Genomic DNA, 15,718 nt, shown 5'->3' with positions numbered 1-15,718 from the left:
GGATACTGTGGACCGGTGGAAAAAGCTAGCTGGAGTACCTGTATAAACTTGTAGAGGAACTAGATTCAGACAAGGTAACCCATTAAACGGAGGGTGGTGGTTAAAACATGGACATTGTGTTGTCTCAAGTCATGGTCTCTTAACCGCAGACTACCTATTTAGAGAACCCCGTTTGTTGAAGGAGTGGAAATTACCAGAAGATGCATCAAAAATTCAAGATTTGCTGATGATACCATGTTACTGGCAGGAAAGCAGCAATGAAAGATGGGTTACAGTCAAGAAATTAGAAGAAGGCCAGGGCTTGGAAGGGCAGCAGTTAAGGAACTAGAAAAACTCATCAAATGTAAGGTTGTTTCACTGGAGGCCAAGGCCAAGATCATCCACACCATTGTATTCCTGATCACTGTGCACAGGTGTGAAAGCTGGACTATGAAGAAAGCTGACGGAAGGAAAATTGATGTCTTTGAAACGTGGTGCTGGAGGAGAGCTTTGCAAATACCCTGGACCAGCAGAAAGACAAACATCAAGCTAGAACTTCAGGCACATCCCTAGAAAGCAAGACTCATTGGAGAAGAGAATCCTGCTAGGGAAGTCAAAGGCAGAAGACAAAAGGGAAGACCAAATATGAGACGGATTGATTTCATACAGGAAGCCACATCCCTGAGTTTGCAAGAGCTGAGCAGGGCCGTCATGGGTGGGGCATTTTACAGGGCTTTCATTCATAGGGTCGTCGTAAGTCAGAGATGACTTGGCCATTGTACCAAAAACAACAAAGACCTAGCAGTGACTTTCGGCTGGGACAGACCCTCTCACTTCAGGGCAGTCTACCTCTGAATAATAGATGCTCAGGACAATAAAACATGGAGGGGGTGGGCATTGCTCCGCTATCTTGATAAGTAATCCTATGTCCTTATTTGTAAATCAAGGTATATATCAGTAATAGTAGTAGTAATAGGTTTAGATTTATCTATTACTAACTTTAAATTAGAAATTTAGTTATTACTGTTTTAAGTCCTACTGATTTCATTTGGTCTACTGTAAGTATCTCAACTCTAGATCTAATCTTTTATTATTAGTAATATCGAATGTGTATTGAAATAGGTGTCTGTGCTTGCATGTGCATATGCACATATATTATTATTGTTATTACTCTGTAAAATACGTCCCAGTGGCCGGAACGCTCAGGCCAGTGGTCTTTTTGGCTGGATCGGTGCATTAAGAGAAAGGTCGCCTCCCCTGGTGCCGCCACGTGATACTTTTGGGGAACTTGCGGCGCGTGATTCTTCCGCCCCAGCGAAAGAAGCTGGCTCCCCTGTGCGGTCCCCGTCCCTACGCCAAGCTCCGAGGACGCCTATTGGTCGCTGCCCCGCCCTGACGCGCTCCGTGACTGGTCGAACGGCGCGGCGGAGCGCAGCGATTGGTCGCGGCGCCTCGCTCTTCTTCCGCGGCCCGAGTGCTTGCGGCAGAGCCCGTGGGCGCGGGCGAGAGCGAGAGCGGGGCCGGGATGGCCGCGGGACGGAGGGGGCCCGGCGGAGGGCTGGCGGTGGCCGCGGCGGCGCTGCTGCTGCTGCTGGCCGCGGCGGCCCGGCCGGCCGGCGCGCTGGAGAACGGGCTGGCGCGGACGCCGCCCATGGGCTGGTTGCACTGGGAGCGCTTCCTCTGCCAGACCGACTGCGCCCAGGAGCCGCACCGGTGCATCAGGTAGGCGGCTGGGCCGGCGCTGGCCTTTCGTTTTCTTCTGCTCTCGCGTGCGTGCCAGTGGAGAGAAGCGGGTGGGTGCCATTCTTCATATGCTCAGGAGCACGCTTGGAGTGGAGCAGCCTCCTGATTTCCGCGGGACAAAGGTCCCAGGTCAGTCATCCTCGGCTAGGAATCGAGCTGGAGAACCCTTGCTGCCATTCGGTGTCGACAATACAGGACCGTCGTCCGACCGTTTCGGTCTCTGCGTCTTCCCAAAGAGCAGCAGCTCCCCCTCTAGGACGGGAGCTTGCACGGGGGGATATGATAGGGGTGCATCAAAAGATGCATGAGATGGAGTGGAGCACGGGGAGGTTTTTCTCCCTCTCTCAGTGTTAGAGCAGAGCTCAGAGTCACCCGCGGGGCTGAGTAGGCGGGTTTATGGAGATCATGTGAATGGGAAATAGGCATGATGGCTGTATATCACCTTCAGTATCTGAGGCATTTTTGCTGCTGAATACCAGTTATGGGGAAATAGGAGCAGGAGACTGCTTTTATCTCAGCCCTGATCGTGCAGGGCTTCTTGGCGTCGGTCTTGAGTTACAAAGTACCTTTGAAGGTTTGCATTTGGTTTCACTTAGAAAGTGAATTTACACATCTTCCAACTCCGTTCTGATCGTTCACAGAGTTGTTTCACAGTAAAACATAGTATTTCAAATGCAGCAAGACTCCAGTGAGCATGTATAATGACTGCCATCTTTTTTATGGGCCGAACCTAAGCCTGCCAACAGGCTGCATTTTATGCACAATGCAACTTTTTCCCCTCCAACTATTTTTACTGGCCTCTCCACTTTCTGCAATCTTCACAGCAATGCCACGAGAACGGTTAAATTAATGATTTGTTCAGAGTTGCCCAGTGGATGGCAGCACTGAGCAAGATTCTGAGCTGCTGTTTGCTCCCGCTTTTCCCGTTATTGTGCAAAATATTGGCCACCTTTGCACAGCGCAAATTTGAACGAGCTTTCTGTGTTTGGTGTCTGCAGCCTGCTTGGCTCCTCTCACTAGTGCAACCAAGCTAACAAAGCAGACATTGTGTTGGGATTCTTGCTCAGGTTGTGATCGATTTCCCTTTCCTGAGGGAACCCCAAGACGAGCCTGGTCTGTGGAGTGTGCCCCCGTGTCCTTCTGGGGTTCCTTAGAAGGCTTGCATAGCGACAGCCACAATTTCTGTGCAAGCAAAAAAGCAGGGCAGCTGGACTAGACCTTTCCTTCCTGGCTGTGTGTGTTTGCATTTGTTTTTAATAGCAAGGAATTATTTTATATAGGCAAGCATTAAAAATGTGCCACACTCCTTGTAGTCTGAGATGGTATAGTCCACTGCCCCAGCTTTGCTGGCTGTATGTTTAGATCCAGGCCTAAGATGCAAAACGTGCAGTTTGCACCAATGATCTGGCTGACTTTTCATCCATTCTAGTATTTGATCTTGCAGCTGGTTGATAGTAGAGCTTTCCTTTAAAGATCTATATAGTTTCTAAGTAATCATTTCCACTGAGCAGGGATGTTTACTGAAACAAGCAGCTGGCTAAACTTTCCATGTCCTAGAACAGAATTTGCTCATGAGCTATAAGATTCCCCCTCCAAAAAACTGACAACATTTTTCCAGGGCAGGAGGGAAAAGAAATGTTAACAGAGATCATGTACATGAGATTATTAAGGAGTTGATGGGAGGGAATAATAAAGGATTACCCCCAAGCAAGAGTAGGAAGCCTGGTTCCCTGCAAGAAGTTTGAACTTCAAGTCCCATAATCATTTGTCACTGGATGGGGTTTATGAGAACTGTAGTCCAAAACACCTGGATGGAACTAGGTTGCCTGTCTTTACTTTACACAAACATAGCTCTAGAAGCAAGCAAAAGGTTTTCACTGGAACACATGCCAGTGTTTTTTAAATCCTGCATGTGGAAGGGTAACTCTTGCAGAGATGCTAACTTTTTTTTTACAATCCTTCCAAATAAAACTTGTGTGGAGGAACATTTCATCAGTGGTACAGCCTTGTCTGCAGGATTTTCACTCACACACATTTGAAATATACTTAGCAGTGAGACCTCTGGATTTTACTTTCCATTACAATGCCCAAGTACCTCTCTGAGGTAGCATCTGACTTTGGACAGGGGCTGTAGAGGCACCTGGTTTGCACACAAGCGGCCACAGGTTCAGTTCCTCCACAGCTCCGGGTGAAAGGCAACCGTGGACTGAGGCTGCTTTGGTGCCTGAGAGCCTGCAGTGTGTCAGGACGGAGCTGTGCTCGGTGGGCAGATACTCGTCCTGGCAGTGTCCTCCCATTTTCCTTTCCTTGCTTGGTCCTGACTTTTCCCTTTCCCTCCTTCCACAGTGAGCAGCTGTTTATGCAGATGGCGGATGTGATGGTGTCGGATGGCTGGAGGGACACTGGGTACCAGTACTTGTGCATTGATGACTGTTGGATGGCTCCGACCCGTGATGAGCAGGGCAGGCTGCAGCCAGACCCAAAGCGTTTCCCCAGTGGGATCAGCAGGCTAGCAGACTACGTGAGTGGGCACTTGCCCTCGTCTCCTTGCAGCTGGATCAAGAGAGCCAGTGTGGCCCTGCGTTCTGAATGCTAGACCGGCCCACAGGAGGTCTGGGTTCTGGTCCCAGCTTGGTGCTGGAGCTGACTTTGGGCCAGTCCGTGACTCTTGACCTGACCCACCTCACATGGTAGTTGTAAGGGTAAAATGGAGAGGAGGAAAGTCATGTTAGCCACCTTGGGCTTCTTGGAAGAGGTGAAAGGTTGAGCTATGCCAAATTAATAATATTGGACACTGAGAATATATGTGAAGAGTGTTACTGATATTTTCTTTGTTTCTGAAGTCTGTCCCTGACTTAGAGCAATTCATACTTTGGCTTTTCTATCTATCAGCCTTCCTAACCTGATGCCCTCCTTCTTCGCTGGACTGCAGCTCTCAGCTTTCCCCATTATTATTATTATTATTATTATTATTATTATTATAACAACATTTCTATGCCGCCCCTTGCCGAAACCTCGGGGCGGCTTACAACACAATAAAATACATTGAAATACAATAGAGCATAATAAATTACCATTAAATACAAAAATACAAAAAATACACTGAGTTACAAATATAAAATTAAAATTATCAGTATAAAATAAGTAAATAAATAATATAGGAGGAGAAAAGAGAAGGAAGAAGAAGTTGCCCTGGCCAGATCATATGTTTTAACAATTAAAATGATGTTTAAATAAAAACCCATCTAGCATGGCTGACTGGAGCTGTAGCCCAGAGCATCTGCAGGCACCAGGCTGGGGAAAGCTGCTTTATACCCATATTTGGCACATTTTCCCCTCTGAAAAACATCAGGCGCTGGCAGTCATGTGCTTCTGACAGCTATTATACTCATACCAGTTTTCCCTTGGCCTTTTCCAGCTAGTAGTATGTCTTCGTATTATTGCACGTTTTATAATAAAATGAGAATAATGGATTGCTTTAAGTTACAGTGAACTGCTTTGAGACAGCGGTCTATAAATTTTAAAATAACTACAGGCCCGTGTAACTCCAGCCCCTGCTCTTTAGGTCTGATCATAAGAACTGCTAAGAGATGTGGTGTGGGATCAGACCACAGTCTAGCATCTGGCTCCTGACAGCAGCTCTTGCTGGAGCTTCAGAAACAGGACAGGAAAGACGCTGCTCCATTCTCCAGCAGGGCATGAAGTTTCAGTTTATGCTGACTGGGTGGCAGTCATTGATCGGCTCCTCCTCTCAGGTGTGAATCCCCTCTGGACAGCACTGCATCCTCTGTTGGAGAACCACCTGACCCCTCCTCATCCCTCTTTCCCTACCACCTATTAGCTAAGCCAGCCAAACTCTTCTCCCTCATGACCTGGCTGAGTTCTGCCTCTCCATACCTGTGATCCAGGTCCACTCGAAAGGGCTGAAGTTGGGCATCTACGCAGATGTTGGGAACAAAACCTGCGCCGGTTTCCCTGGCACCTACGGCCATTACGAACTGGATGCCGACACCTTTGCCAGCTGGGGTGTGGATCTGCTCAAGTTCGACGGCTGTGGTTTTGGCACACTAGAGCAGCTGGTGGAAGGTACGTGTGCCAGAGGGGGCCTTGCTGTGAAGGGAAGGGAACATGTAGCCTGGCTGGCCAGCTTTCATTGCCTTCGGCTTTGTGGCCTTCGCCCAGCTTACTTGACTGGAAGATGAGCGAGATGGAGAGCAGTACAGGAGCCAGTTTTGTCCTCTCTTCCCACGTGGCCTGCACTCCCAGTAGGTTTTCCAGATTAGGCATCCCCAGCTGGAGCAAAACCCCCAGTATCGCTGGCTAGCCCTGGCCATACTGGCTGGGCATGCCAGGTGTGGCAGCCCTCCACATCTTCAGCCCTGCGTCTCCTTGCACGTGTGCCTCCAGGTTGTTCCTGCAGATCTTGGAAAGGTTAGAGTATTTTTCACGTGTAATTCTGGGGAGTTCTTTTCTTTGACAACAGGTTATAAGAGCATGTCTTTGGCTTTGAATAAAACCAGCAGAAGCATTGTGTACTCCTGTGAGTGGCCGTTCTACCAGAGACCCCTGCAGAAGGTAAGGAGAGCTGCTTTGTGACCTCAGGCCCTTCCAGGACATCCTGCTCCCAAAATGGCCTAGGAGCTTTACAAAGGTTGGGCAGGCCCAGAAAAAGAGAACATCTTTGTCCTGAGTCTTGCTAAAGAAAAAAAAATAGAGCATTCCTTTCTGATTCTAGACCAATGGCAGAAAACCTCTTCCAGCTCAAGGGCTAAATTCAGAGATCCTGTGTGGCTAGACCAGGACTTGCAAGATCCGGGTTCCCATCCCCACTCAGACCTGAGGGCAACTTTGGGCCAGTCGATGAACCTTGGCCTCCTAAGGTTGCTGGAGGATGATAACATGGAGAGGAGGAAGTTTATGTAAGCACCACAGGATACAAGTATAATAAATAATTCCAGCTTCTGAGAAGCTTTCCGGCTGCTTTCCTGAGGTGGGGCCACCATGCAAAGCCACGTCAGCATATTCCAGCTGAACTAAACCTTAGGAGAGGCATGCCAGCCTTTTAAAAGGATAAAACTGCATGGAAGCCCCCAAATGTTTCGTAGTTGGCAGAGGCTTCGGCAAGGGACGGCATAGAAATGTAATAATAATAATAATAATAATAATAATAATAATAATAATAATAATAGGCAGCTTGGTCCTTTAGGAACATCAGAAGGATGGACTTGGGCCCAGGTGAGCCAGATATAGTCCTCAGACTGAGGGTTCCCATCCTGTTTTAGACTCTGTTTAACCCTGGTTTGGGGACCTGAAAGGGCAGGAAATACTGCTTTAGGTAAAATATGAAATTAACAGATCGTTGTTGCCTCTTCCTCCTACTTGCCATCTGACAACTGCCTGGGCAGCCCAACTACACAGAGATCAAGCAGTACTGTAACTATTGGAGGAATTACGCTGATGTCTCCGATTCCTGGAGTAGCGTTCAGAACATCTTGGACTGGGTCTCATATAACCAGGATGACATTGTGGACATTGCTGGCCCAGGAGGCTGGAACGACCCAGACATGGTGAGAGAATCTGTTCTCGGCTTGCTCAGCTCGACAGAGTCCACTCTGTGGCCAAAGGACCCTGTTCAAGCCCACATTGCATTCGCTTATTCCTAGCAAGGCTAACAGTCAAGTCAAACCTGGCTCACTCCCGTCCTGAAGTGGGAGGGAGCATCACTGCTCAGGTGTGTACCTTGGCATGACTTCTAGGTGCCTTGTGAAACATTCCCACATCCTTTCTACAAGCTCAGCTCCCTGCTTTGCACTTCGGTGGGCTTTACCTTCATTTCCCGGTGAAGGCAGTGCGTGGCCTTCCCATTTATAAGCAGGTTGGTGGTGGTTCTTTGAAGAGCTTGGGGAAAGGATCAGATCTGGCAGGAATGAGGAGGATGTTTTTATATGTGACTGGAGTAGCTATTTGTGGATGCTACAAGTCATTCTTTAGCACAGGGTGGGCTGAGATGCATCTGCACCATAATATCTCACCTACCACCAGTCTGGATGCCTTCAAAGCAGCCTTCCTCAGCCTGATGTCCTGGAGATGTGTTAGACTGCAGCTCCCAAGTTTTGGAAGGGCACCAGGTTGGGGAAGGCCAACTTAGACCATTTTAAACTGAAATCAGGAGGTTTCTGTGTGTGAAACTGCTGGGTTTGATTAGACACAAAACTCTGAGGGGGAACTCAGTAGCCTTGTTCAGTGGTCAGTGACTTAGTTGAATGAACCGGCAGCTTTTGAGGAAGGTGGGGCAGACTCACAGCGCCCCCCCCCCCCATCGATAGCATAGCCAGCAGCTCCCCCCCCCCCCCCCCCGGTGCCTGTTTGGCAAGTGCAGTAGGGGCTACTGATGAAGCTGCCTATTTCAGAGCAGACTATCCTTTGGTCTAACTCAGCCTTGCCTCCTCTGATGGGTAGCCTCTCTTCACTGCCTTGTCCTTTTCAGCTGGAGACTTGGCCTTCCGCAGGCCAAGCAGGGGCTCTGCTACTGAGCTGTGGGCGCTTTTCGCCACCAGGGCGGTGGTATGGAGCTGGTGGTAACCCAAGGTGGGATTTTGCCCCAGGGTCTCCAACAACTGACCTCTAGCCTATTTCATCAGGCTGAGTACCAGTGTTAAAAAAAGTGCTGACCTCTTCCATTTCTGCCTTTCAACCTGTTCTTTCCTGTATCAGCTGGTGATTGGGGACTTTGGACTCAGCTGGAACCAGCAAGTGACTCAGATGGCATTCTGGGCCATTATGGCCGCACCGCTGCTCATGTCCAATGACTTGCGTCAGATCAGCCCACAGGCCAAGGCCCTGCTGCAAAACAAGGATGTGATAGCCATCAACCAGGATCCGTTGGGCAAGCAAGGATATCGAATTACCAAGGTGAGGCCTTCTCTGTGAGTGATGTGCAGAAGAAAGATCCTTCTAGAAAGTTTCAGCAACTGTGCGCTGCTCATACATAAACATAAAAACAGAGCGAGTCAGAAAGGGCCTCCTGGGCCATCTAGTCTGACCTCCGGCACCAGCCGGCTCCACTCACGACATGCCCACCATGTGGACGTCCAGCCTATCCTTGAACACCCGCACCAATGGGGCCTCAACGACCTCTCGTGGAAGCCCATCCCACACCCTCGGGGTCTTGACTGTCAGGAAGTGCTTCCTGGCATCCAAACGGAACCTTGGCTCCCTGAGCTTTGCTCTGTTGGAGCGCGTCCTGCCTTCCTCTGCAGGGGAGAACAGGTCTCTACCCATCTCCATGTGACATCCCCTCACATACCTGTATGTCGCCAACATATCCCCTTTGAGTCTCCTCCAGGCTGAAGAGACCCAGCTCCCTCAGTCTTGCCTCATACGGCATCCCCTGCAAACTGGCCACCAACCTTGTGGGCTCTGTCTTTTTTCAGGACAACAACTTTGAGCTGTGGGAGCGGCCCCTCGCAGACGGAGCTTTCGCTGTCGCTGTGCTGAATCGGCAGCAGATTGGTGGGCCTCGGGCTTTCGCCTTCTCTACTGCCTTGCTTGGGAATGGCTTGGCCTGCAACCCCACCTGCATCGTCCAGCAGATCCTGCCCACCAGCAAGGATTTGGGGCTACACAACTGGGTTTCATTCCTGAAGGTGATGGTGAACCCAACCGGTACTGTGCTGCTGAAGACTGTGACGACTGAGGAGAAACTGGTTATTGATCACGGAAAGAGCCGCTCTCCAGATCTCTTGTAACACAGCGGCCTTTTTGTCGAGCGTTCTTTGGAGGAATATTTTCAAGCAGAAACCAAAGCAACTTTTAATTTAAAAGTCCAGGGCAAGTTACTGCAGCATCACCCTGGTTCTACCATTAGGACACATTACCCAGGCCTCTAGTGGCTTTTAAAGCTCCCCTCCCGAGTGTCACGCAACCTGCCTTTCTGAAGGAGGTGGATATCAGTCTGTGACATGACTGCCAACACCCACAGAGTATCACCATGGCTTTAGGCTACAGTGCAAGATGAATTATGCTAAACTACAAGGATGTAAAAATCCTTAAGCTAGTTTCTTAAAAATCTCAAATCTTACGTAGTGCCTATGAAATTTCAACAAGACCACTAGGAACCCTAAGGAAGGATTCTGTGGGCTTGAGTGCTCTAAAGGGCTAGGAGATAGGCTTTAGATTATTTTAACCCAGCACCTGCACAATCCTAGTCTAGGTTCATTGCGAAATTATTACTTGAAACATTCTACCCATCTAAAACAAAAATTAGAACAATCATTAATCCCAGGTCCCTGGTTGCTTAGGGCCAAACCAGATAAAGATGCCACTAATGCATTGAGAGCCAGTGCAGTGTAGTGGTTAAGAGCACAGGGGACAACCTGGGTTCTAGTCCCCGCTCAGCCACTGAGCCAACTGGGTGACTTTGGGCCAGTCACAGGCGCTCAGCCCAAACCCTACTTTACAAGTTGTTGTGGGGGTAAGATTGAGAGAAGAATGGTGTAAGCCACTCCGAGTTCACAAGAACACAGTGGGACATAAATCTAATAAATAATACAAGGAAGGAATTGACAGTGAGTGGAGAAAGATACAGGTGGGGAGAACAATGCACAATATACAAGGGAAGGAGATGAAACTGGCTCTGTATTTCTACAGGCATCCAGTCTTTAGTAAATTAGTCAAAAAAAGGTATTATCCCTGACAAAACCTTTGTTCTGGCCTCAATCTGTATTCTATGGGAATGACCAAGAACACTTTAAGTTCAGATGCTCCAAGCAGCAGCAAAAAAGAGAATATGCTACCAGTGTATTTTGATAGGATTTTAATCATTTCCATGATAAAGAACAAAGATGAATGTCTAGAACTGGATAACCTGCCCCTGTGGAAGAGAAACCAAACACAAACTAAGTAAATATCATAACAATTGGAAAAAGCACATATGACTTGGTGGTTTTTCAGGTTTGCATGAAAAGCCTAGTCAGTTGCAATCAGATGAACCAGAACCAGCCTGAGAAACCTCACAATACATAATAGCAGATGATTTCAAAGCGGCGTAATTACCACAGACCCACATAAGGGGAAAAATGCTGTTCTACAGAGACTCTCGAGTCTTCCTACTGAATTCACAGCACCCATGCAGAGATTTTAAAACTTTTAAGAGAAGGTTTTGGTGCTTAGCTCTGCCACAGAGCTGCCCTGAACAACCTCACTTGAGCAGCACATATGCTCCCCGCATGCACCTGATTATGGGTCCAATGCCGCCATTTCTCTGTAGCCAGTCAACCTTTGCCATCTGTCTAGGGCGCCAAAGGAGCACAATTGTTTCCTACAGTCCCTCCACACACTCAGTTTTGCAAACAAGAGGCATGGTCTTTAAAGGACAGTATGGCAGGCACGGGGAACTCTGGCCAAGGGAACCTCACTGGAGAGGGCTTCACCTGCAAGCCCAACCCCTTGGAAGAATGTGTGGTGATCTCTTTTTTGCGTTCACAGCAAGGATGTGGGTGGCAGGGGCCTGAGCCGGCACTGGGAGGCCAACACTACCAGAAGTGGCTCCTCTGAGCTCCAAACAGGTCTGTTCATGATTCCTCCTCACGGGCTGGGGCTATCTGTACACATGGTGAAGCGCTCCAGCCCCACTGGCTAGAGCAGGTGACTACCTGGGCAGCACAGTCTCACATGAGTGACTGAGGGGCAGCCTGACTACCACACATGGCTCAGGGTCGTACCTTTCTCTTCTTGTCTCCTCCCAGTTCAAAGTGCTTGCACCTCTTAATGGCCAACATCCTCTTTGATCTGCAGTTGGGCTCCACACACTCCAACCTCAGCACAATCTTCTTTGTGGTCTTTGCCTGGAACATAAAGTCACATGCCCTGATCTAGGCCGACTTCAACAACTTTTGAGGCAAACAGATTAGACTTGCATCAAAGGGAGAAGGCTGTGGAATTGTTTGAAGCAGCTTTCTGAAATCCTTCCTCGGCTTGGGAGAGGGTCTACTGTTACACCCTCGTGAGCCTCACAATGAATAGGATCATGTTCTGTCGGTCCTGTCATCCTTTCATTCCTCAATCACCAGCACACACAGCTCCACATAGTAGCACGAGGCAGAATTACCTTTTTGCGGAAGATAGGCTTCGTCTGGCCACCGTAGCCACTCTGTTTGCGATCATATCGCCGCTTTCCTAAAAGGAACAAATTAAACCTTTCAGAGGTAAGTTATTTGCTTGAGGCAGACATCCAGGTCACCATGGGTGTACAGATATGACCAGCTTTTGCCACACAGTTGTTTGGTTATATGTATTTGTTACCAGATATTTGCACTGGTTTCCAGATATGCATGTAGTATTATTTTTAGAGAAGCATTTTATTAAATGTTTTCCTTTGCTGCACATACTAAGCTAAATGGTAAAGGCTGAAGTCTTTATTATGTCGTAAAGGCGCTCCACATTTTCCATACATTTAGATGTTCCTCTTGACTCATGATCCATGGCGGGTGATGGTGGGGATACATGGGGAAGATCAGCCCTACTTAAGGCAATTATTTACTGCTCCTTAAGGAACACTTTGCCTTCCTTGCTTCCCCCCACTCCACAGTGTTTACGTTTCACAATCTCAGAAGTCTTTCTACTTTGTGGGACAATTTGTTCTTTTTTTGTTTGTTTTTAAGTGGACAAGGTTTTTTAAACTCAAAACCTGAAGTGTTGCACAAGAAAGGTGTTGAATGGGTGTGCATATAATTTATCTTGATATCTTAATGTGAAACGAACCAGCAAGAGGTGGGGAGCACACCCTTGTTTTATTTTTCTTTTATAGACTGGTGTAGATGGCCCAATTAAAAAAGTGAGTAAAATCCATTTAGTAATTTTTAAATACTGCATGTATATTTAGAGACTAATGCAAACACCATTATCAATATGAGTAAGTGTTTAAAAAGCGTGAACAAAAACAGCCATCTGCTTTTATAAATGGAGTAGCAGGAAGTGCAGCCATGCATGGAGGTTAAAGGAGAGCATACTAACTTCCTATCAACAGATTGTCTGCCGTTACCAGTGGAGCAGTGCTAACAGTGCAAACCTGCCAGGCTAGCCATGGGTGTCTGCACTGTCTTATCAAGGTACTTATTTAAGAAGTGAGCCAAACTCAGGTTTTTCACTTAGGGTAACACTATGCGCACACCATAGATCTTGAAATAATGAGATGTGCCCCAAACATTTTGCAAATGGCAAGATGAGTTTCCAACAACCAACTCAATTGTTTGGCAAGTTTTTCTACCATTTTGCAGGTATGCTTTTTGCGATTCACAAAAAAGCAGAGACAGGTGCTTAGTTCTGTAACTTACCTTGTGCATACAGAGATTCTTTGCCCTTCTTATACTGGGTTACTTTGTGAGGCTGGTGCTTGCCACATTTCTTGCAGTAAGTCCTGCGAGTTTTGGGGACGTTCACCTAGCAAAGAAGTCAGTTTTACAACAGTGAAGATATTTCCTTGGCCATGCGAAGATGTGCCTATAGTCTATCTCTGGGAAAGCGGCATACAGATGGGAAAGTTAAGGGGTTGCTCCCTTCATAGGATAAAGCTCATGAAAAAAATGTCCTGAAAGCTCAGTGACAAAGCCTGCAGAAGGCTCCAGGTTCAATCACAGGCCTTGCTGCAGAGAAGAATTTCAAGCCTGGGATAAATCCCCTACCTGAACCCTTGGAGAGTCAGTAGCAGTAAGAGCAAGTCACAATGGACTGGATGGTATAAGACAACTTCCTACTATTCTACTACTGCTTATTTGTTTAGATCCCAACCTGGTACTCGCAGCACCCATGATCCTTAGTCAAATAATAGAATTTGTAGTCCAATATATCCAGAGATCACTAGGTTGGGGAAGGCTGGTTTAGCACTTCCAAGAGGTTAAAACATTAATAGTGTTGTCTATCTGCTATCTTTACAATAGCCCTGTAAAGTAGGCTAGTTTCTTGAAGATGATGGGGATGCTTCTTTGAAGCTACCGAGTATATGGCAGAAATGAGATTCAAATTAGGGGCTGGCTATTGCTCAGCTTACCACACCAGTTCTCATCAAGGTCTGTTCACTTCTAGACCTGGCAATCTCCAAACATCACAAAAAAAGTAATGAGCAATTCTTATCCCACGATGAGCTTCAGGGCTTCACAAACTCATTATACAGAGGAACACACCAGCTTACATTATCTCAGAATATTGGTCAGTTCATATACTACTGTATAATCAACTCAGACCAGTTTTAAAAGCATACTATACAGGACCCAAGAGAACCCTTCCTCTTGGCACACTAGTTTTCCATGGACAATAAATTCCAGCCTCTACCTGTAATCTAAACTAGCAAACCAAACACTTTATGTCATGTTCCTTTCCCATTCTTCTGCCAAAAAGACTTCCAGTTTGCAGGTTACTGATAAACAAGACGGCCCGTACCCTCTTGCCTATAATCTAAAATCATACGTTCCAGACAGAAAAAAGGATGCAAAGGAAAAAGGAACCAAGAGGACTTAGGCAGCAATTCTTAAAAACCCCAAACCAGCTGGTTGGAAAGCAGGCCGATATATGGACAGCACAGCAGCCAGAGCCCTGGAGAGTAGCCGGCTAGACACAACACGAAGAGGAAAAGGGCCTATCCATTCATGCCCGTCCCGGTCTTCCAAGCTCTCCGGCCTACTCCGCCGCCTTTCCCCCTCGACCCGCTAAGCAGCCAACCGGGCCGCCACCGCTGGGTCACCGGGCCCCGCCGCTTCTCCCAGCTCCACTCCCGCGCCCCCGCTCGCAGCCCCCGCCGCGGATGCCTTCGGATCCCACCGACTCACCATCTTGTCAACGTCGCCTTCACCCAGAGAAAGAGCTTCTCGCGGGAGCGGAAGGGAACAGCGAGCAAAGGCAGACAAAAAAGGAAGACGGGGCTAGAGCGTCACATTCTTAAACGCCATAGAGATTTTGGAAGAGGCAGGAGGACACAAGTGGGCCATGCCCGCCCCCTACTGGAAAGGAGTAGAAATTGTGGGCACGTGTACTTTAAAAGCCGGCACTCCTTTACACGCGCGTGTAATTTGGGAGCGACTCTATTGACTCTAAGGAACCACGAGGAAGATCGCGCTGCTCGAGCGTGGTATAAGAAGGCGAATTTTGCCAAGCGCAGACTTTCATGTCGAGCGGCTGGGATATCCCCCCTTTTGCACGGCATTTAAGAGGTTCAGCAGGCGGGCAGTCATGGAAAAGTCAAATAATCAGATATCCTGGAAAACGCCTGGATTAGAAAGATGTTACAATTGAGACTGAACAAAGGAGTTGTTCACCAGTGCCATTTTCTTTCTCCTCCCTTTTTTCTTAATGTAACCTTTTTTCAGAATCCGGAAGAAAGCAGATCTTGAACTCCTTAGCACAGTGCGGTGCGCAAAAAGAGGAAGCCTCTCGCTGAGCAACTCTGGGGACTTTTCCTTTGCAGATTGTATGCAGCTTGAGGCTCATCCTGCCAAAGTTTGTCCCTCCACCTTGATCTCGCCCCAACTCCCTGATTTCCACACTGCCTAAGCGCGCACTCCTTTGCTCCTTTAGACGGAAAAAGGACACCTGACTGCCAGGAGAGCTGGCTAGGGTCCGGGTGAACCTTCCTTCTACCCACACTTGCATAGGATTGTGCCTTAAATCGCGGATTAATTGAGCGTGCGTGCGAGAGGGAGAGAGAGAGAACAGCAACCGCTTGGGTGGAAAAATCCTTTTTGAAGGTGGCACTCATCTCAGATACGTGGGACAGGCTGCGGTCAAATTGTTATGGATATTAATACATTGAACACATCTGGATTTTATCTGTATTATGTTTTATTTTATCTATGTAGCCATCACGAGGCTATGCGATGGGATGGCATACAAATGCTCTAAACAAACAAACAAACACACAATGAAGAATGTATAGCTTGCATGTGCTGAGAGGTAATCTTTTTCATCTTTTCCAAGGCCATCAAAAACGTGGCTGGGTTTAAGCCTC

The 15,718-nt window shown here is 47.8% G+C and overlaps 2 protein-coding genes across 2 annotated transcripts; one reads left to right on the top strand and one right to left on the bottom strand.

Moving 5' to 3' along the window:
- Positions 1-1,768: 1,768 nt before the first annotated feature.
- On the top strand, positions 1,769-10,651 carry GLA (galactosidase alpha). The gene is made up of 6 exons (XM_044427466.1): positions 1,769-4,243; positions 5,631-5,808; positions 6,206-6,297; positions 7,128-7,289; positions 8,437-8,634; positions 9,156-10,651. The coding sequence occupies exons 1-6, from the start codon at positions 4,082-4,084 to the stop codon at positions 9,468-9,470; spliced, it is 1,107 nt and encodes a 368-aa protein (XP_044283401.1). The 5' UTR covers positions 1,769-4,081; the 3' UTR covers positions 9,471-10,651.
- Positions 10,521-14,635, bottom strand: RPL36A (ribosomal protein L36a). The gene is made up of 5 exons (XM_044427467.1): positions 14,544-14,635; positions 13,056-13,161; positions 11,831-11,898; positions 11,445-11,567; positions 10,521-10,594 (listed from the first exon to the last, which is right to left on the bottom strand). Exons 1-5 carry the CDS (start codon positions 14,544-14,546, stop codon positions 10,574-10,576), a joined length of 321 nt encoding a protein of 106 aa, XP_044283402.1. The 5' UTR covers positions 14,547-14,635; the 3' UTR covers positions 10,521-10,573.
- Positions 14,636-15,718: the final 1,083 nt, after the last annotated feature.

Source organism: Varanus komodoensis, unplaced genomic scaffold, assembly GCF_004798865.1.
Source record: "Varanus komodoensis strain SLA01 unplaced genomic scaffold, ASM479886v1 scaffold18_3, whole genome shotgun sequence".
In the NCBI taxonomy this organism is placed as follows: Eukaryota; Metazoa; Chordata; class Lepidosauria; order Squamata; family Varanidae; genus Varanus; species Varanus komodoensis.
Note: the sequence above shows the minus strand (reverse complement) of the source record. Positions and strands in the feature narration are given on the sequence as shown.